We start from the raw sequence: 22,496 nt of genomic DNA, 5'->3' as shown, positions 1-22,496 counted from the left end.
GCAACCACTCTGGAAAACAGCATGGAGGTTCCTCAAAATGTTGAAAATAGAACTACCCTATGACCCAGCAATTGCACTACTGGGTATTTACCCTAAAGATACAAACATAGTGATCTGAAGGGGCACGTGCACCCAAATGTTTATAGCAGCAATGTCCACAATAGCCAAACTATGGAAAGAACCTAGATGTCCATCAACAGATGAATGGATAAAGATGTGGTGTATATATACACAATGGAATACTATGCAGCCATCAAAAGAAATGAAATCTTACCATTTGCGATGACGTGGATGGAACTAGAGGGTATCATGCTTAGCGAAATAAGTCAGTCAGAGAAAGATAACTATCATATGATCTCCCTGATATGAGGAAGTGGTGATGCAACATGGGGGGTTAAGGGGGTAGGAGAAGAATAAATGAAACAAGATGGGATCGGGAGGGAGACAAACCATAAGTGACTCTTAATCTCACAAAACAAACTGAGGGTTGCTGGGGGGAGGGGGGATTGGGAGAAGGGGGGTGGGGTTATGGACATTGGGGAGGGTATGTGCTATGGTGAGTGCTGTGAAGTGTGTAAACCTGGCAATTCACAGACCTGTACCCCTGGGGATAAAAATATATTATATGTTTATTAAAAAAAAAAAAAAAGTTAACTGCAGAGGCGCCTGGGTGGCTCAGTGGGTTAAGCCTCTGCCTTCGGCTCATGTCATGATCTCAGGGTCCTGGGATCGAGCCCCGCATTGGGCTCTCTGAGCAGTAGGGAGCATGCTTCCCCCTCTCTCTCTCTGCCTGCCTCTCTGCCTACTTGTGATCTGTCAAATAAATAAAGAAAATCTTAAAAAAAAAAAGTTAACTGCAGTTCATCTTTGATAACCACTAACCATATAAAATTAACACTTCAGTATTTTGTGTCCGATCATCATTATCAATTATTTTACTAAAGTAACCATAAACAAATGATAGAACTGATGAGTCCATGACGGCTTTTGAGTATCAGGCCCATCTAATTTATATTAGAGGGTTAAGAGGAAATGGATAAGGTATTGTTGATCAAAATGCTAGATCAAATGTTGGCTGATCAATAATCAATGACTGCTTTATTATATCCATTTTATAAAAAGAAAAAATAATCAAAATTGGCTCAGCACATATTGTGAGAAGCTAGAATGGCTTACAATGAATTAAACATTTTGTTAACATTAACATTAACATTTACATTAACATTTAGTTAGTATTTATTATGTTCTGATTTTATTATATTAACTCATATTAACTCATCTAATCCTCAAATTAACTCATTTAACCCTCGTAACAGTTACAAGAGTAGTGCTATTATTACTTGTACTTAATGGATGACAAACTGAGACAAAGGGAAGTTAAGAAACTTGCCCAAGATACAAAATGTTGAACCTAGGTTGCCTAGTCTGGCTCCACAATACACAGTCTTCTTTACTTTTTTTTTTTTTTAAGTTTATGTATTTATTTATTTTTTGGTAATCTCTATACCTAATATGGGGCTCAAACTTCTGACCCCAAGATCAAGAGTTGCATACTCTCCTGGCTGAATCAGCCAGGCACCCCTCTACAATATACAATATACAATATACACTCTTAATTACTAGCTGATGCTGAAAATGATAGGTTTGTTTTCAGATAATTGCTGGAATCATGAATAAAATTTCTGAAAATTAAGTAATGGGCTCAGGTAATCAACAAAAGTGAGGGATACTAGGAGAGGATGAGGGAGAAGCAAAGGCTTCTGAGTAAAAAAAAAAAAAGCCCAAACCCTACAACCCTGTTTGAATTATTTCTCTTCTACTTCCTAGCTTTGAGATATTCAAGATGAAATAGCTCTTTGAACTTCGGTTTCTTCACATGTTCAATGGAGATAATATTACTTTGCAAGGTAATTGGGAGGATTAAAAAAAAGATAGGGGCTTAGAACAAAGTGAAAATTGATAGTGATTATTATTATTAGTCTGAAGCCATTGGCCTTTAGAGGCTGATAAAATAGTAATAGCTGTTTTGTCTGGCAAATTATCAAATAGGAAGTTTCTCTTGCATATCTATAGTACAATGAGGGTGGATTCCCAGAAAGTTGACTTTCTGAATATTGCTGGTCTAGATCTACCAAGAGAAGAAACAGAGCATATTGCAATGTAATAGCAGCCACAACAAGAACAACAACAACAACAACAAATAATAGGTAGTGCATATTTTATATATAACCTTAAAGGTAAATATGAATTCCTTCATCTCTAGGAAACTACATTTTCCAAACACATTCATATGCTCCTTACAATAATCTGATGCTGGCAGAACAGGAATTACTACTTCCATTTTAGAGATGAAGATATGGAAGCTTTGCAAGGTTAAAAGGTTTGCCCAAAACCAAATGTTAATTAGTGGTAGAGTAGGGACCAGAAACCAGGATTCCTGGACCTAAGTTCAAAGACTATGAAAAAGAAATGATACTGGATACAGCATTCTCATGAGCATAATTGGTGGAAGAGTTATTTCTCTTAAACAAAGCCAAAGAATCAGATCCACTTTGAGAAGTCCTCAAGGAGATCCTTAGTGTGTCACCAGGAGCGTAAGTAGACTGATGATAGTGTATACAATGTAATTAACTTGGAGAGTCTTAGCACGTTGAGCTGGTTGTTCAACTCCCTCAACACTGGACTCTACCATTGTGGGATATAATTGATCCAGTGCCCTTAATGATTTCATCTGATGGGACAGATAATCATGGAAGCTGTATAAGGAATGAGAACATCTTGATAGACTTACATGTCAAATGACATTTTTATTTTTTAAAGACTTTATTTGACAGAGATGGCAAGAGAAGGAACATAAGCAGAGGGAGTGAAGAGGGAGAAGCAGGCTTCCCACTGAGCAGGGAGCCTGATGTGGGGCTCCATCCCAGGACCCTGGGATCATGACCTGAGCCAAAGGCAGACACTTAATGACTGAGCCACCCAGGCGCCCCTTGAGTGACTTTAAAAAGTGGTATCAGAAGCATACTGATACATACATAGCATGTACGTAATACATAGCATACATGATAAAAGTCATACATACATAATACATATGTATATTAAACATACATACATACATAAGATTACATAATAAAAATCCATTTTATCTGGAAAAATGTCAACATGCAATCTCTCTCTTAACTAGCATTTTCCTACATCTATTGTAAAGTGGAATCTGACACTCAATACAACATTCCTAACACACTCCAGGATTCTGAATGGCCTGATGAATCACTAAAGTTTCAATTATATTCCGTAGAGAAGGCTATCTTGAGTGCTCCTTATTTTTTCATTGCTAGGGCAATGTCTCATTGATAAGGCAGTAGTACTAACCATGACATCCATTCTCGCAAAACTGGATAACAGTGATCCAACTTTATAAGTCCAAATGGGAGGAAGCTAAACAATTACCTATTTTCCTCCCAGAATCCATTCTAATTCACTTTATGAATACAAATCTAACGAAATGGTATGGTCTCAATTATCTTATGTTTTACTATAACAGATTAGTTCAAAGAACTCAGTAACAAATTATGTCACGGGATGTAACCTTTCAAAAAAAATGACTATTTTCCTAAAACCCCACCACCACCAGAGGGGGTTACTGAACCACACAGGAAAAGAGACTAAGCCCCAATCCCCGACATGAATCAACCAACAGACAATCGCAGTCTTCATAATAATCCTGTAAGTCTTTCAATTTCCATTTTCTAGATATACAGAGTAGTTAAAGTAGTCAGCATCGCCCAGAGGGATCCAAATGGTAGCAATTGGGATGTGAGTGTGGTTGCAGCAACCACCCTGGAAATGTAGCAGGCAAAGTCTGAGCTCTACTGAAGGTATTATGGTATCTGGAGACCCCTGCTTTAAATCTATTAGCAGAAAGTTTTGGGTTTTCCATTTTTTGAAATCCACGACTCCTCTTCTCTCTGAGCAGTTAAACCTGGGAGTCACTATTAGTGTTTATTCTTGGCATATGTGGTAGTATATATTTCCCTTTAGGCAACAAAGGATGATAAACATTTAAGGACAGTCTTTAAATCAATGTTTTCACCTGTAACACAAACCATTATCATTCATTTGTTTTAATCAACAGGAGTGAGAAGTCCTCCCTACTTAGGACCTTGAGGAATACCAAGAGATAAGGACCAGGCAAAAGAAGAGAAGATCACAAGAAGTCTGAGAAAGAATGGCTACACAGATTCAGGGGAGGGAGTGAGGTCACGGAAATGAGGTCCCTAAAGGGAGAACTAATTTAATAGAGTACGATAGGTATAAAGTTTCAGTTCATTCAATTTTAAAATTAGGCAGAGGAACAAAACATTATTCAACAAACAAAAGAATAAAAATATGATGTAGACCCATGTTCTGGTTCTTTCTTCTAGACAACTTTATTTCCTTTCAGGGAAAATAATTCAAAGCCCAAAAAGAAAAAAAAAAGGCTAACAGCATTTGGCCCCTGGTCCTCCAGAGACTCACCTCATGGAGGCCTATGCTTTTATATACAGTTCCAATTTCTTCTCAACAGTGATTCTTTGAATTTATTTCCCATGAAGTCTATAGCCTCTGAAAAGCTTCATCTCCCATACTTGTGCTTCAATACAAGTCTCACCTTTTTGATTCCCTTCTCCTGCTCTGAGCAACTCCCATGTAATTTCAGCTCACTTGCCCTCAAACATTGGATCAAATACACCTCCAGGCATGCCCAAGATATCAAAACTGGCACCCCATTCCCACTTAGCACACTCCCACCAACAGGGAATTCCAACTGTGAGGAGATTGTGTTCCACTAGCAGAGCGACTGTCACAGAGTTTCCTCTTCCATATACTTAAAACCACTTTAAGAAGTAGTTTTATCTCCAGCCATGGGCTGCAGAATGAAGAGGTAAAATGAGGGTCCCTCATGTAGTATGAGACTTATCATTTGTATCCCCCAGGGCATCCAGAAGTGCACAGTGTAATCTATTGCTTTAAATAGGATAGAGTTCAAAGAACTGTTCTAGAAAACTTCCCAGCATTTGAGGAGATCAAGATGAGGACTGCTGTTTTCCACCCTAATCTAGACATTATTAATTAGTGCAAAAACAAGCTCCTTGGGAACAAACAAATGTCCTTTTGCAAAGTCTAATCCTGTTCTACATATTTTTTTTAATATTTTATTTATTTATTTGACAGACACAGATCACAAGTAGGCAGAGAGGCAGACAGAGAGGAGGAAGCAGGCTCCCCGCTGAGCAGAGAGCCTGATGTGGGGCTCGATCCCAGGACCCTGGGATCATGACCTGAGCCGAAGGCAGAGGCTTTAACCCACTGAGCCACCCAGGTGCCCCCTGTTCTACATATTCTTAAACATCTCCACGTACTTTCTCACCAGTCAAGCAGAGATGCTCTATGTACTGGAATATCACAGAATACCACAGGAGAAAAGAAGTTCTAGCCACGGAATAAAAACTAAAGGTCACCCATTATTTGCACTGCATTAAGCACTCATAAATCCATTACTTAAGGCCATCTAGAATGAGTAGATTTGTATTGTGGCTTTCAAGGTCTGTGAATTACACAGTCATCAATAAAGGACAAGGGGAGAATACAGAAGAGGTCTTATAACCTTTTCTCTCATTGTATTTACCGACTGCAAGGTTATTGGAGGGGAGGGTGGTGGGGAGGAGGAGTTCTGTTCTTAACAACATTTCCCCATAGAGAATTAAGCCTGAGGTGCTAACTACAATTATTTCATTGTCTTTTTAAGTAATGGACTCATTAATTCTCATGGAAATTGATTAGCAGAGAAAAATACATTACATCCCAATTAATGATACCGTCTTACTAAAAGGGGAAATGTTACATAAAGTTAATTTGATTTTATAAATGATTTTATTAATGAAATGGTTTTATATGAGGTTTGAGACAATCTACTACATTAACAAAACTCAATATGAGAAGCAGGCCTGGTTGTTAATGCTATAATATCTCGAAAAAATAAAAAGCTGCTGGTAAAAAAAAAAAAAAAACAGGTAAAGGAAAAGGACTGTTCTGTAAAGAAAAATTTCTACCTTTATGCAAAATAGTTTAAAAGTAAAATTAAATATTGTACTGAAATGCTAAAATGAACTAAGGAGCATCATTCCTGTGGGACACAGCTCCCTGGAAAAAGATACATAGTAAATTTTTTTTTTTATAACCTTGAATTTTTAGCTGTTCTTTTTCTAGGGATTTCTTTTTTATTTTATTTTTTTAAAAATTTTATTTATGACAGAGATAGTGAGAGAGAGAACACAAGCACTGGGGAGCTGAAGAGGGAGAAGTAGGCTCCCTGCTGGGCACGGAGCCCAATATGGGGCTTGATCCCAGGACACTCAGATCTGAGCCGAAGGCAGGCACTTAACGACTGAGCCACCCAGGTGTCCCTTTCTAGAGATTTCACTTGGGTGACACCATTTGTTTCTTTATATAGATATAAAGGGTCTGCTAATGTGCTTCCTAAAACCATAAAGACAATTTTAAGGGAGTATTAGGTGCCATAAATCATCACAAAATTAGCAGGCACACATAATAATGTATCACTTACCTGGAGCAATGAATTGTTTAACATTGGTGAATCTAGACTTATCAGCCACACTAGCCATAAAGCACCCCTTTGGCACAGTCCAGTCATTAGGCTTGCTGTTTTTGTCCCTGTCTTCTGCTGTTTCATATACTTCTATGTGAGGGGGTTTCTCAGTTAGATTTTTGCTGTAATGACTTAACCCATACTGTGCAATCTGGATTGGGTAGAAATAGCCTTGAGGTCCCCACTGTGTAGATAAAGGTACACCTAAAAAAATAGAGAAACAAAATAAATAACCATGTCTGGACACTTACAAGCATATTCTGAGAACCATTCTTTACTGTTTGACCTCTGGGGCATGTTATAGGCTTATCTACAACTTTAAAGCTTCTATTTTATACTGTTTTCATAATTATTAAAAACTAGAACTTAATTAATCAGATATGAAAAACAAAATGAAGGTTTATTCACTCTCATTCAGTATTTGTTGATAGCAATGCAATGTTGCAGATTATCTTTTAAGGATTGACTTTTTACATGTGTAACTTTTGCTCATAGCTACAGTTGTCCTGTTTCATACAAATTTTGTACAATTCAAATACATGTAGGTAATGTTACCACAGGGTCATCCTAAATATGAAATTTTTTAAATGTCTGTATTAATATTCAAGATAATTACATACCCATCTCTCTCTCCAAAGTCAAGATGTGGTCTAATGCCTATACCATCTGACAGCTAAAGTATCTGTTTACAGAGCCAGTTACAACTAGGCAACTTAAACTATAAACATAGCTTGCAATTCTTTTTCATCTCCTTCATGTCAAAATATAATTTTTTGAGAACCAGGCATTTTTTTTTATGAATTAAAATTGCACAATGAACCACAGATTTTTGACATAACTCATTAATGGATTATCTCTTCTAAGGTCCTAAGCAAAACTTTTAAATGTTTGGTATTAGTGTTTTAGTAATTTTCTACATGGGAAATACAATAATATGACATTGCACAGAATATTGTATTGTTGCATCATGGTCTATGTGTTGAGAGATAAGCTCCTCTCTGTAGTTCTAAAATAAATTAAGAAGCATCAGATGGGCACAGCAGAAGCTAAGAACCTACAAAACCATATGTGTGATGTAGTTTCAAAACAATTTAAGGATTTAGGAACCATAAGGGCTAAGAAACCTAGGCTAGATAAGCTCCTGACTTGTATTTTTTTTCCAAGAGGAGACTTTTCCCCCCCAAGATTCAAATAGCATTGTTTTCATTTAATGAAAGGAAGGTTTATACAATATCTCATTAAAGATGGATGAAAATTTTAACAATGGGCAACCAGCATAACAATTGCTAGACTGATCAATGAACAAGAATAGTAGGCCAGAAACCTACTCTGCTATTCAAAATGCTTTACATAACAATAAATACTGTACCATGAATCACTGGGGAAAAAAGATCACTCAATACATGTGAAAAGAAAAATCTGAAATTATACCCTGACCTTAAACCATATACCAAGATATAAATCAATTTGGCTGGCCTAAAGAGTTGAATGTAAAAAAACACAACCCTAATAAAACTATTAGAGAAAATACAGATGAAAAGCCGATCATGGTATAGCAATGACTTTCTCAGCATAAAAGTAGAAGTAAAAAAAAAAAAAAAAAATTTAAAAAGTCTGTAAGTTCACCAAATAGAACTAAAAACTTCTAAAACTAACAAATCATAAGTAAAATGGAAGACAATCAAATTGAAGAAAATAGCTTTAACAAATGTGACAAAGTATCATTATATTACTATATATATAAAAGTTCACATGACTATAGAACCCACTAATCACATTAGAAAAGGGGGAAATAAGATCAAGATTTTATGATGATTAGAAGCATATGAAAAGGGTATGTGGCCTCACTGATGGTTACTGATAGTGAATGATGAGATCCCTTAGTAAACAACAGATTAAAAAACAATGTTCCATGACAACAAGAGTGGGGTGACAAAAGCACCCTTATACTCTGCTCCTGGAGGTACATGTAGGTTCAACATTTTGGGAAAGCAGTTTAGCAAAATAGTTCAATTTATATTAATTGACATGGCAGTTTATTTCCTAGGCAACTACTCCTAGACTATAATTAAAATAGCAAACAATGAACATGAGTATCTATACCATTACATATAAAAGCAAAAAAACTGGAAATGACCTAAGTAGCCAACTAAAGAGAAAGGCTGCAACTATTACATGTACCACGGCTTATTTTTACTGTGAATACTAGTCCTTAAACAAGGGGAAGAACAAGGGGAAATAACAAGATATTTTAGATGAAAAAAGGAGAATATAAAATTGACTATACAGTATGATTCCAACTTGTTTAAAAAATGTATCTCTATAACAACAACAAAAAGATTGGAAAAGCATATCAAAATATTATTTAACAAAGGTTATGGGTATTTTTTACCTTTTCTTTAGCATCTAAATATAAAATTAATATGAAGAAGTTTGGTGACAGATATCTTTGAAGTATATAAATATTATTACAAGTATGTTGTTTAAGTATCATTACAACTATGTTAAGACATAGGACTACATACAAAGACTTCCAGAGAATATGCAAAAACGGTAATAATTATCTTGAAGTGGTATGAATATAAGTGAATTTGGCCCTTTCTTCTTACGAACATTTGGCAAAGATATTACATAAAACTTAAAAAATCAAGATACTGAAATCACATTTTATAGAATGAGGAAAATAAAATTTAAACTAAGCAATTTCAAAACACACTAAGCTCTTTCCTCTGGTTAAATGATGTATTTTAAAGTGAAATTCAATTTGGCTTTCTGATCAATCTTAGGTTTGAAATACAAATTCTAAAATGTACTGATTATACCCATAAGATCTGAGAAACAATATGCAGTAGATTATAGGAGTGTAGTATGTAAGATCAGAGAAGATGGTGCCTATGTGTTATCTTGTTCTGAAGACTTTAAACCTCCATCTGGAGAAGATACCTGGCTACTGTGGTAACAAGACTGCATCAGTACATACGTAGGTCCATTGGTCTCTCCTGTTCCCATCTCCTCTCACAGGAGAATAACTGCATTTTAATGCAAAATTTTTGGAGATGCTGTGCCTTTAACTCACTGGTGAGAATTTCAGATGTTATGGAAGGTTAATGGAATAATCCTATTTGATCAGGTATGATCTTCTTGCAGCCCTTAAAACACATCATCTAGAAAACTGCCCCAGGTTCAGACTTCATCTCTTCCTCCTTGTGATAGTCAGAGACTATCAGGTCTCTTGATAGTAAGCTATGTATGTACTTGCTAGATAATTAACACTTACAACTTTTTATTCCTCAGCACAATCAGGATGGAAAAATGCAGTGGAGCAGACAGATACCAACCTTCAACCCCACTTATGCACTTGACTCTGTCCCGGACTTCCACATTGTAGCCTTCAAAGGACATGAACACACCATCAGGGTGATATGGGGCTCTCTGTGCATAGACTTTGGAATAGCTATGAGAGAATTCAAACCGATCATAGCCATCATACTGAACCACCTTTCCATATACGTCAAAATATTTCTCTACCCAAGTGAATGGAAGAAAGACTTCATTTCCCTCTCGCCTTCCTTTAATTGTATGTTCATCATTTATGAGACAGTCAATTTCTTCGTATTTGAGCCCTAACACCTTGCTTCCCCCATTGCTGTTGAAGCTTCCAACAACGGGGGGTGCTTTCTGCTGTTCCTGAGGGAATGCTTCCTCAGACTGTTTGGCCATGTGGTTCACATAGTTGTTACTCTCAGATGCTGCTGCTCTTTTTTCTAATCCATCCACTCTGAAGCCACTACTCAAGTGCCGTGGAAACTGGGTCGCTTTATCACTGGAACATTTATTCCACAAAAGTACTGTGACCAAAGTGAAGAGTGTACAGATGATAATCAAAGTCTTATAGTTGACCCGAGCTGCCAAGCAACGCATATTCAGACCATACCTATGGAGGCAAGAAGAAAAATTCATGCAAAGATGTACTGCAGACATTTCATAGGATAAGATTTTATTTTTTTACATTGAACCACAATAAGGCAATTTTATTCACTGTAGAATCTGATCAGATTTAAAATTACTAACTCAAACTTTTTAGCAGAGACAACAAAAAGGTAAGAGGAGCTTTCCCCTCTTAAAATACATAGCATGACCCTTTAAAGCAGGTATAGGCTTTCTGTTTGTGACTCTCTTTGTATCTTAGTAATTGTTTCAAAGTCTCTGGGCCAAAAGAAATATCTAATAGTTTCATTTATTAAGTAGTTGGGTCTGAACAACTTAATGCATTATTTTTGTCCCAACAAGCTGGCTGTTTGAAAAAACATAATGATATTAAGGTAAACACTGACATCCATGTTGCCAAATCCAACAGTAGATTTTTAGTGCTCATCCTACTTGATCTCTTCAGCAGCATGAGTAGTCAATGACTCTTTCCTACCAGAAACACTTTCTTCTCATGGCTTCTAGGGCACCATCTTCTTGTGGTTCTCCTTATACGCCACTGGCTGCTCCTCCTCAGTCATCTCTGATCATTCTTTCTCATCTCCCTGAACCTTAAGTGTTAGTGTGCTTTAGAGCCTCGGTCCTCAAACTTTTTTTTTTTAAATCTCTATTCACTCCTGTGATCTCACACACTCTCATGGCTTTAAATATACTTTATATGCTGACTACTTCTAAAATTCCATCTCTAAGCCAGACCTTTCTTCAGAACTACAAACACATGTATCTAAGTGCCAATACAAGAAATTGACATCTTTACTTGCAGGTCAAATGGACTTCTGTAACATCTAAAACAACTCTTTCCCCCCATCCCGTTTCTCTTTTCCTACTGTTCAGACCAGAAGCCTCTACTCCTTTTTTGATCACCTCATATCCAATCAGTCAGGAAATGCTATTGGCTCTACCTTCAAATAAAACCTAGAATCTGACCTCTTTCCCCCAACTCCACAATGACCACCACATCCGAGCCACTGTCATCTTTTACTTGGAATACTGCAGTGATATCCAAACTGGTCTCATTATTTCTACCCCTGCTCTACTATTCTACCCCCAAGTCTATGCTCAACGATAACCATTAGAATGATGCTTTTAAATATAAGCCAGACCATGTCACTCCAGTCATTATGGGAGAAGAATCTGATGCTGTTGCCCCTGCTGGCCATATGGTGTATCAGCCAGCTGTGACTGCAATTAAAAAATAGTCCTCAATTGCCTGTTGCTGGGGGTCATTGGGAACTATGGAGAATTACAGAATCAATCTCCTTATTGTTTGCTGTAGTAGCTCTATAATTTATTTTCTGGTATAAATCCACAACTACTTACTTTACTGTCTCTAATTCTTCATCTTCTTTTTCCCCTCAATAAACCGTTTTGTCAGCAGTGAGATTTAAAAAAAAAAAAAAAAATCAAACCCCCAAATGAAAATGTTGAGTGAAATATTACACAATAATTTTCTATTTTTTTAAAGAAAGCTGATGGTAAAAGTGTAATTCTCTATCGTAAGCTTACGCCCAATGTGGGGTTGAACTCATGACCTCCAAGATCAAGAGTTGCAGGCTCTACAGACTGACCCAGCCAGGCATCCCTCACTCATTTCTTTTAATTCCAAGAGAAGATACCTTTGAGTTCTTGTATGTCTAAAAAAACCTTCAGTTTGCTCTTACCTTTGATTAACAGTTTGGCAAGATACAGAATCCCCGGTTATACATTATTTTCTTTTAAAAAGTTGTAGGTAATGTTTTATTGTCTTAAAGCATTAAGAGAATTACTGATGACTTGGTTTCAGACTGATACTTGTCACTTTGTACATGGTTTTCCTCTGGATCTTTGTCCTTGGAATTCAGCTTCCCAGAAAGAAGTACATTATATTTGATTCACTATTTCAGCACTTGCTGTGCCCTATTGATCTGAAAACTTGTGTTCTCTTATTCTTGTTTAATGAGTATAGTATCTTCCTGCAGCCCTTAGAGTTCACTTCTTGTTAAGTTCTCTCTGATTAGCTCTATTTTCTCCAGTAGCGATTTTTCTGATTATCTTAGTCTCTCTTTCATGCCATCATTTTTCCTCACATCCCTGGTGATCTTGGTGGCTCATTTGTATTTACATCTGAGTGACCCATTAGCCAACACAGATTCCTCTACCATTGTGCAGATGGTCTGATTTTTGGATAGACTGTCTCCTGAGGACTCTGTGTGGGGTAGGTATAGGCTGACTGGCAGTATTCCTTTAGGGTGCATGGGTAGGGAGCCAGCAGGCCCTCTAAATGCCAAAATGATGGAGTTTTTCTTTTGTTCTGGAGACATGACTTGTACTCTAGAAGCCTTAGCTTTGCCTAGCTTCTCTTTGCCTAGCTTCTTTGCCAAGAACTCTGCTTAATGTTTTGCTTGGGGTTCATGCCTGTTATCAATAGTCCAAGTGCAGGGATGAGAATGGTATAGGGAAATGAGAGGGTAGAGTTCTATCTTCTAGTACTTGAACAGAAATCCAGAAATCTGTTCAGTTATCACTCTTTCATAGTCTTCCTCCTTACTTTACTGGTTTCTTTGTTTCTTGTTTCTATACATTTTATTTCAGTAGGGCATCAGGAGGGGAAAAGGCAAAGACAGGGTTTGATCCATCTGGGAAATCTTACACAGATTTAAGAGCCAGAATCCAGTAACACTTTCATCATCTGCATTATGACTATGAGAAAATGTTTTGAATGCTAAAAAACCAAAGCGTGGTACAAGGAATCCTTCAGAAGTCATACATTTATAAAGGATTTCCTTACATTGCAGTACAGACAAACCAGTAACACTAAACGGTATTTATTTAAAAAAAAGCAATCCTTCTTTAAGCATTCCTTAAAAACACTTAAATGTGTTAACATTTGAATCATTTGTTAGCTATATCTAACATTTAGATCAATTGAAATAGAAATATAAAGACTTCTGTCCAATTTTGAGAGATGCCCTTCCTCCATGACTCAAATGAGAACAAACCTGCTTATGGAACTATACTACCATTATAATGAGACACATGATGGCAAAGTAAAGAGAAATGAAATGAAAAGCTTTCATTTCAAAAATGAAAATGAAAAGCTTACAAAAGAAATGATGGCTTCTTAGAGAAATGGATGATTTCTCTAAAGTCTAGGGCCTTGTTATGCCAGAAAATAAAGAAAACTTTCAAACATCAGTGAGATCATAATCCAGGGGATCAAAAAAGCAGCAGGATATATAGAAAATGAGATTGGAAACACTGGTAATTACTGAAGCTCAAAGATATGTTGAAGGTTCACTACATTATTCTCTATACTTTGTTTGAGTATTTCCATAATTAAAAACATAGGTATCACAGCAAAAAGATACAAGAATCAGCCTGACAGATCCTTTTCCCCCTCAGTCAAAGTTGTAAGAATTATGACTGATGTTGACTGAAATACATTAAAACAATAAAAATCCATGAGTCTACAATGATACTCAAAAAAAGAGAACCAGAAAAATCAAACAAAACAAAAACCAACCTTTTATCATCTTCTGACTGAGATGCTTAAAATTGGTAACTAAGTGAAATTATTTATTTATCTATCTGGCCTTTTTAAGAGAACAAACCAATAGCTCCATATGATAAATAATTCCTTTTACAGAAGAAGGGTGGCTAATGATGTAAAAGAAAAATGGTAAAAATATTAGAAAATTAGCATTATGTGATTTCCTCATGAAATTTACTAATTTAGACAAGTATTATATTCAGGTATATGTTTGATAGGGACCTAGAGATTCATACTGTGCAAAGTAACACCAAATACATTATTTTCTAGTAGCAAGATTAAAAAGCTGAAACTCTACAAAGGGATCAGATTCATTACCCTAATTCAGTGCTCAAATTCAGTCTCATTAATGGTGACTCATCCAGATACTGTGTTTTTTAATGAGTTAAAATAAAAAGTAAATAACCTATCATATATCCCAATGAAAAATGTTTAATATGGATCCCTGAGGCCTTACAATTTGACTTTTAATTAATAGGAAATACAAGAGATAGAGGAACAAGTTAAATGCAGATGCATCCAGACACATCTTTTTCTTTTCAAGATTTATTTATTTATTTGGGAAAGAGAAGGAGTGAACAAGTGTGCATGTGAGTTGGAGGAGGGACAGAAGGAAAGGGAGAGAGAATCCTCAAGCAGACTCCCGCTGAGCACAGAGCTGGATGCGGAGCTCCATCCCAGGACCTTGAGATCATGACCTGAGCCAAAACTAAGAGATGGCCACTTAACTGAGTCACCTAGGTACCCATCAACCAGACACATCTAAAAGGCAAGACATCCTGCAGGAGAGCTGGTCCTGTCCCCTCAATAAGTCAGTGGTATGAAAAGAAGAAGGGGACTAGGTCAGATTTTTTTTCCCAAAGAGACTTATTAGGGCATAGAACAACTAGATGTGAGACGTGGTCCTCCACTGGGAAATGTGACTGTGGACTTGAAATTGAAAAAAAGAGGCACAAACACACTAGAATGATCTCACTTTAGTAAAACAACACACACATTTCCCATATTTACTGGGTTTTAAAAATCATTTTCTATTTTAAGAAAATTAGGTCAAAGTCACCTTTGTTAAAATATTAGAGGGAAGGTAAATTTTAAGTTTAAAATGTCTACAAATATTTAGTTTTCAAAATATAGGAGAAACAAGGATGAAAAAAAGAAAACTCTGAGTATTGACATGCACTATTAACTACTAAGTAGGTTTATTTAAAGGTAAACATGATAATTTTATTATAATGTTGCTCAAATTGTAGAAAACTAATCAGAAACTTTAAAATTTCAGAAAGTAGACTGCACTGACATTTTGTTAGTACAGTAACAACAGGACCTGTAACAGACCAAACCAGGGTTTTCTGCTGAGTGGTGATAAGCTTCCTACTTACTTTAAAGCTTTTGCCACATCTATAAACCAGATTAACCTTTCAAGTTAAAAAAAAAAAAAAAGGGTTTAAAAAATCAGGAAATTAAAAAACCTTGAAACCTCATGTACTGTAGACCCTAAAGATTTACTTCATTAGAAACATAATCCAATAAAAATTGATTTTAGTATCTTTAGAGATCTAAAACAGAAAATAACATTCAGTAAGTATCATAAAGAAACTGTGGAATAATTTCTTAGCAGAAATGGTTAAAAATGAGGGAAGGCAAACTGTTCTCTTCTAAAATGATTTGCAATTCAAAAAACTCCTGTGGCATAGATACTTTTACTTCTCAAATTCACTTTTCTAACTGAATATTTCAAGTAACCAAGTCATTCAAAACATTAAATCATGGATATCACCCTGAGTTTTTAAATTATGAAGATCATATTACAGTTAAGAACATTTAAATAAATTCATAAAGATTTCATTGAAAGAAATTTCTTTCCGCTGATTAACGCAGACCACGGCTTACTTGATCATTATTTTCTCTTATTTACTTATGTATCTGACAATTTGTATTTCTTATAATGCTTTGGTACCAAGTAAACAGAAAAGTAGTTGTGCAATATTTACTCAAACTGACTGACTTGTTCAATCAGCATCTATTCAGCACCTATTCCTGTCCCTAAAGGTCAGATTATTGGGAAATATGCACATAAAAACAATAATGATGAGAAAGAATTATAAAAAAGTTACATACAATATACTATGACACACAGAGAAGGAACTCTCCCTTAATTTTTTAAGGTGTTAAGAAAAGCTTCAAGGTGGAATGAATACACACTGACAACTAATAAATCAGGTATCTGCACTTGCCATGCCCTCTGCCTAGCACTGTTTCCCCAGATATCTACTTGGCTTGCTCCCTTACTTCTTCAGGTCACTGCTTAAGTGTTAATTTATCAGAGGCCTTACTTCCCTGACTACCCTATCTAAAACAGTATGTCTCACCCCAACATCCTCTCTGGTCTTTACTCAGCTTTATACTTCTTCATAGTATTTACCACACTTGGTATTACACATATTTAGCTTATTATCTGTCTCCAATCCACTAGAATCTAAGCTCCGTGAGGACTGGAATTTTGCTTCTCCTGGTCACTGCTGGATCCCCAGTGCCTAGAAATGTGTCTGGTTCATAGTAGGCATTCAATAAAGATTTGTTGAATGAATGAGTACTGTAAGTATGCAATTTTATTTAAGGATTTTATTTATTCATTTGAGAGGAGACAAAACTGGGGTGAGGGACAGAGGGAGAGGGGCAAGCAGACTCCCTGCTAAGTGACGCTGGGGCTGGATCCCATGACTCTGAGATCACGACCTGATCTGAAATCAGAGTGCGACACTTAACCGACCGAGCAGCCCAGGCACCCCAAGTATACAATTTTAACAAATAATAGCTTTGTTTTCCTTCCTGTGTTTGGGTATGCTGAAATCATAATCCAAATAAAAATGAACGTAACTGAGACAACAGAATATGGACTGTGATGCTGTATGTTAGCCAACTCGTTAAAATAGATTTACAATTTAATTACTGCTGTTAGAAATGTTCCATCTGTTTACTGCTTGATAGACCAAGACTTAAATTACACAGTCAAATGGTTGAGTACTCTGTGATAGCTCTGACATAATAGAGAAATGCCTACTATTTTTGGTGGTTAGGACTCTTCCAGGAATGTAAAACAAATAGTATTCTCATTATGAAGGACAAGATGAGAAGTTAACTTTGCTATCCCATTTTTTTTTTTTTCAAATATTAAGGTTAAAGTAATCTATGCTACAACTGGCTCACAATGCTTCAAATAAGGTTGTATTTCTAGGCAAACACCCTGAAGAAATTGAGTAGGGGATATAGAGTACAGAGGCATATGTTAGAGATACTGCAGGTTAGGTTCCAGAACACTGTAATAAACCAAATATCACAATACAACAAGTAAAATAATTTTTTAGTTTCCCAGTGCATGTGAGTTTGAGTACACTGTTAATAGACTAATATGCTTAGTAGACTACAATGTAGTCTGTTAAGTATACAACAGCATTATGTCTAAAAAACCAAGTACATACCTCAATTTTAAGACACTTTATTGCTAAAAAATGCTAACCATTAGCTAACCATCATATAAGCTTTCAATGAGTCATAATCTTTATCTGCTGACTGGTCAGGGTGGTGGCTGCTGAAGGCTGGGGTGGCTGTGACAATTTCTTAAAATAAGACAACAGTGAAGTTCACATCAATTGACTCTCCCTTTCACAAATGATTTCTCTGCAGCATGTAATATTTTTGATAGCATTGCCCCACAGAACTCCTTTCAAAACTGGAGCCAATCCTCTCAAACCCTGCTGCTGCTCTATCAACTAACTTTATGTCATATTCTAAATCCTTTGTTGTCATTTCAACAATCTTCACCAGAGTAGATTCCATTTAAGAAACCACTTTTTGCTTATCCATAAGAAGCAACTCCTCATCTGTTACAGTTTTATCATGAGATTGTCACAATTCAGTCCCATCTACAGGCTCCACTTCTAATTCCAGTTCTCTTGCTATTTCTGCCACATCTGCAGTTACTTCCTTCAGTTAAGTCTTGAACCTCTCAAAGTCCTCCATGAAGGATGGAAAACACTTCTTCCAAACTCCTGTTAATGTTGGTGTTTTGACCTTCCCCATGAATCATGACTGCTCTTAATCCCATTTAGAAAGCTAAATTCTTTCCAGAAGGTTTTCAATTTACTTTGCCCATATCTATCAGAGGAATCACTACCTATGGCAGCTATAGCTTTATGAAATGTATTTAACTTTTTTTTTTTTTTTTTTTTTTTTTTTTAGAGAGAGAGAGAGAGACTGACCGACTGTGGGCGTAAGAAGCAGGGCAGGGGCAGAGAGAGGGACAGAGAGAATTATAAGCAGGCTCCATGCCCAGCATGGAGCCCAACTCAGGGCTCTATCTCCGGACTCTGAGATAATGACCTAAGCCAAGAGTCAAACACTTAACTAACTGAGCCATCCAGGAGACCCTGAAATGTATTTCTTAAAATAATAAGACCAGGACGTTGAAATTCCTTTTGATCCATGGGCTACAGAACAGTTGTGTTTGTAGGCATAAAAACAACATTAACCTCACTGTACATCTCCATCAGAGCTTTTGGGTGACCAGGTGCATTCTCAATGAACAGTAATATTTTGAAAGGAATTCCCCCTCTCCCCCAAACAGTAGGTCTCAACTGTGGGCTTAAAAATAAAATTCAGTAAATTGTGTTGTAAACAGATGTGCTGCGATCTAAGCTTTGTTGTTCCATTTACACAGCACAGGCAGAGTACATTTAGCTAATTCTTAAGGCCCCTAGGATTTTCATAATGGTAAATGACTATTGGCTTTAAGTCACCAGCTGCATTATCTCCTAAGCAGTCAGCCAGCCTGTCCTTTGAAGTTTCAAGGTCAGGCATTGACTTCTCTCTAGCTATGAAAGTCTGAGATGGCATCTTCTTCATATAAGGATGTTTCATCAATACTGAAAACCTGTTATCTAGTATAACCACTTTCATTAATTATCTTAGCTAGATCTTCTGGGTAACTTGCTGCAGCTTCTGTATCAAGACTTGCTGCGTGACCTAGCACTTTTATGTTATGGATACAGCTTCTTTCCTTACATATTATGAACCAACCTTTCCTAGCTTCAAACTTCGCTTTTGCAGCGTCATCATCTCTCAGCCTATGTAGAACTGCAGAGAGTTAGGCGTTGCTCTGGATTAAGCTGTGGCTTAAGGAAATGTTGTAGCTGGTTTGATCTTTAATCCAGACCACTAAAACTTTCTCCATATCAACAATAAGGCTATATTACTTCTTATCACTTGTATGTTCACTGGAATAGCACTTTTAACTTTCTTTAAGAACTTTTCCTTTGCATTCACAGCTTGGCTGACTTGTTTGGCACAAGAGGACTAGGTTTTGGCCTATCTCTGCTTCAACATGTATCCTTACTGAGCTTAATTTACAGCTTTTAAAATGAGAGACATATGACTGTTACTTTCACTTGAAAACTTAGACACTGCAGGGTTTTAATTGACCTAATTTTGATATTGTTGTTTTAGGGAATAGGGAGACCCAAGGAGAGGAAGAAGGAATGGCCAGTTCATGGAGCAGTCAGAACATACACATTTATCAATTAAGTTTGCTGCGTTATATGGACATGGTACATAGAGCCCCAAAACAATTACAATAATAACATCAAAGATCACTGATCACAGATCACCACAATAAACTAAAACAATTTAAGATATTGTGAGAGTTACCAAAATGTAACCCAGACACAAGAAGTAAGCAAATGCTATTCGGAAAGTGGCACCCATAGACTTCCTCAACACAGAGTTACCACAAACTTTCATTTAAACAAACAAACAAAAAAACTGCAATATAAATGAAGGGCAATAAAATGAAACGCAGTAAAATGAGGTATGCTTGTATTACATGATTCACGTTTTACAGACAAAGGGACTAGGTTATAATAGCCCACAAGAGAGTCCCTATAGACAGGGACAAAGGTGAGAACTTAAATGTGGTTAAAAACTGTGTTTCTTTGTATATTACAGATGATGAAACAAATAGGCTTTGTAATGTGTAATTTAACCTAAGGTACATGATGTTCACTTGAAATTTTAACTCATTTGTTTGACTCCAAACACTGTGCTCTGATGTGCCATAAAGTATCTTTGACCAATTACATATTATATTTCGGCAGCTGAATACTAACCTTCCCCAGAAGATATTCTAATTTCTAACAGGTTACCAGATTGTGAATTGGACCCACCATTAACAGTCTTATTTTAGACACAGTTGATTTTGACCATGAATCAACAGTCCACATAGATACACAGTATTAGGAAATACTATTTAGGAAATAATATTTCCTAACCAAAGAGGCTAAGAATCTATACTCAGAAAACTATAAAGTACTCATGAAAGAAATTGAGGAAGACACAAAGAAATGGAAAAATGTTCCATGCTCCTGGATTGGAAGGAAATAACATTTCCTAAAAACACCATTTTAGGGAAAGTTACCTAGTTATTCTAAAAATTTACTGATATTTCTGAATGAAGGTACTGGAATTTATAAATTTTCTTCAAACAGTATAATTATTTGATATTAACATTAGAAAAGAATAGAAATGAGTCATCATTATGAATATACATGTATATATATCATCCAATAAAGATACCTGCTCTCCACATGTATTTGAATAATTAAGCCCTTGCAAATAGGATCTCTGGGGCCCCACAAATCCAGCAACAGCTTACGAATGCATTACAATACCTCATTTCTGCTAATAATTATTGTGATGTACTGGGATAACTTATCCAAGCAAAACCTTTCTCTAGAGATAAAAGTGGAACTTAATAACAGTTTCATTAGTCCATGTTAATTTGAGGCTTTGAGAATAATGTACTGGTGTCCTAAAAACACCAATGTGGCAGTATATAAGGAAAATAACTAGAATTAATATAAGAAATGAGAGTATAAAAAAAGTAGAATCTTAAGTAAAAAATTTTATATTCCACGACTATCTTTTTATTAGCAATAACAACTGCCACCAAACCAAAAAAAAAAAAAAAAAAAGGACGAAAAGAGTAAATTTGTTATATAAATGCTTTAACTTTTTTTTCCCCCTACTTAGTCTTGCATACAGACTGTCTGTAATTACCTTCAGAATGAAAATTACCTGACATCAAAGTTCAAATTTATCTGCACAGTTACTCAAAACAAATATGCTTTGAAGCAAGTTAAACCAATACTTCTGCTTTCTCTGCTATTCTCTTATAAACATATATCCATTGCCTGAAAAGGAAAAAGCAAACAATAAAAATGAAAAACTTTAACCACAAAGATGAAGGAGATCCATCTAATGAGGAATACATTAATCATATAAATAAAAACTAAAAACAGAACTCAGGAGTTGGAAGAAAATAAACTTGTGGTACTGTGCTGTATCTGCAAGGAGACCTGAGACCACCTGGCGTTTTCTATTAGCCCAGAGTGTAGAAGCTCACATTCTTTTTCCAAATTTTTTTTATTGAGCTAAAATACATGTAACATAAAATTTACCATCTTAACCATTTTTCAGTGTACAGTTAAGTGGTATTAAATATATTCATAATATTGTGCTACCATCACCAGCATTCATTTCTATAACTCTTCATCTTGTAAAACTGTAACTCTATCTATGCCCATTAAACAGTAACTCTTCTATCTCTCTCCACCAGCCCCGGGGCAACCACCATCCTATTTTCTGTGTCTATGATTTTGGTTACTGTAAGTAATTTACAGAGGTGGAATCATATAGTATATGTCTTTTTTTGTGGCTGGTCTATTTCACCTAGCATAATGACCTCAAGTTTCATCCATGGTATAGTATATGTCAGAATTTCCTTTCTTTTCAAGGCTAAATAATATTTTATGGTATGCACACACCACACTTTACTTATCCATTCACCAGTTTATGGACACTTGGGTTACTTGTACTTCTTGGCTACTGTGTATAACGCTGCTATGGACATGGGTGTACAAAGATCTTTTTGAAGACGCTGTTTTCAATTATTTTGGATATATATCTAGAAGCAGAATTACTGGATCATATGGAAATCCTATTTCTAAGTTTTTAATGAACCATCATACTGTTTACCATAGTTGGTATAACATTACATTCCCACCAATAGTGCACACAGTTCCAGTTTCTTCACATTCTTGCCAACTTATTTTCTGTTTGTTTTGTTTTTAAATAGTACCCATCCTAAAGTGTATGAGGTAGTATCTCACTGTAGTCTTGAAATGCATTTCCCTAATTATTAGTGTTGTTGAACATCTTTCCAAGTGCTTATTGGCCAATTATGTATCTTCTTTGGAGAAATGTCTTTTCAAGTCCTTT

The 22,496-nt window shown here is 36.0% G+C and overlaps 1 protein-coding gene across 2 annotated transcripts in view; it reads right to left on the bottom strand.

The window, feature by feature from the left end:
* GLCE (glucuronic acid epimerase) overlaps positions 1-22,496 on the bottom strand; it is a 118,525-nt gene that overhangs the window by 4,565 nt on the left and 91,464 nt on the right. Inside the window, exons 2-3 of one of the 2 annotated variants that reach the window (XM_032343019.1) lie at positions 9,988-10,583; positions 6,608-6,853 (exon numbers count right to left, since the gene is read on the bottom strand). In XM_032343019.1, coding sequence (XP_032198910.1) covers positions 6,608-6,853; positions 9,988-10,570 — 829 coding nt within the window. In that variant the 5' untranslated portion in view covers positions 10,571-10,583. The remainder of the gene's footprint in view (positions 1-6,607; positions 6,854-9,987; positions 10,584-22,496) is intronic. The other variant, XM_032343020.1, reaches the window with a different exon arrangement.

This window comes from Mustela erminea, chromosome 5, assembly GCF_009829155.1.
Source record: "Mustela erminea isolate mMusErm1 chromosome 5, mMusErm1.Pri, whole genome shotgun sequence".
Lineage (NCBI taxonomy): Eukaryota > Metazoa > Chordata > Mammalia > Carnivora > Mustelidae > Mustela > Mustela erminea.
Note: the sequence above shows the minus strand (reverse complement) of the source record. Positions and strands in the feature narration are given on the sequence as shown.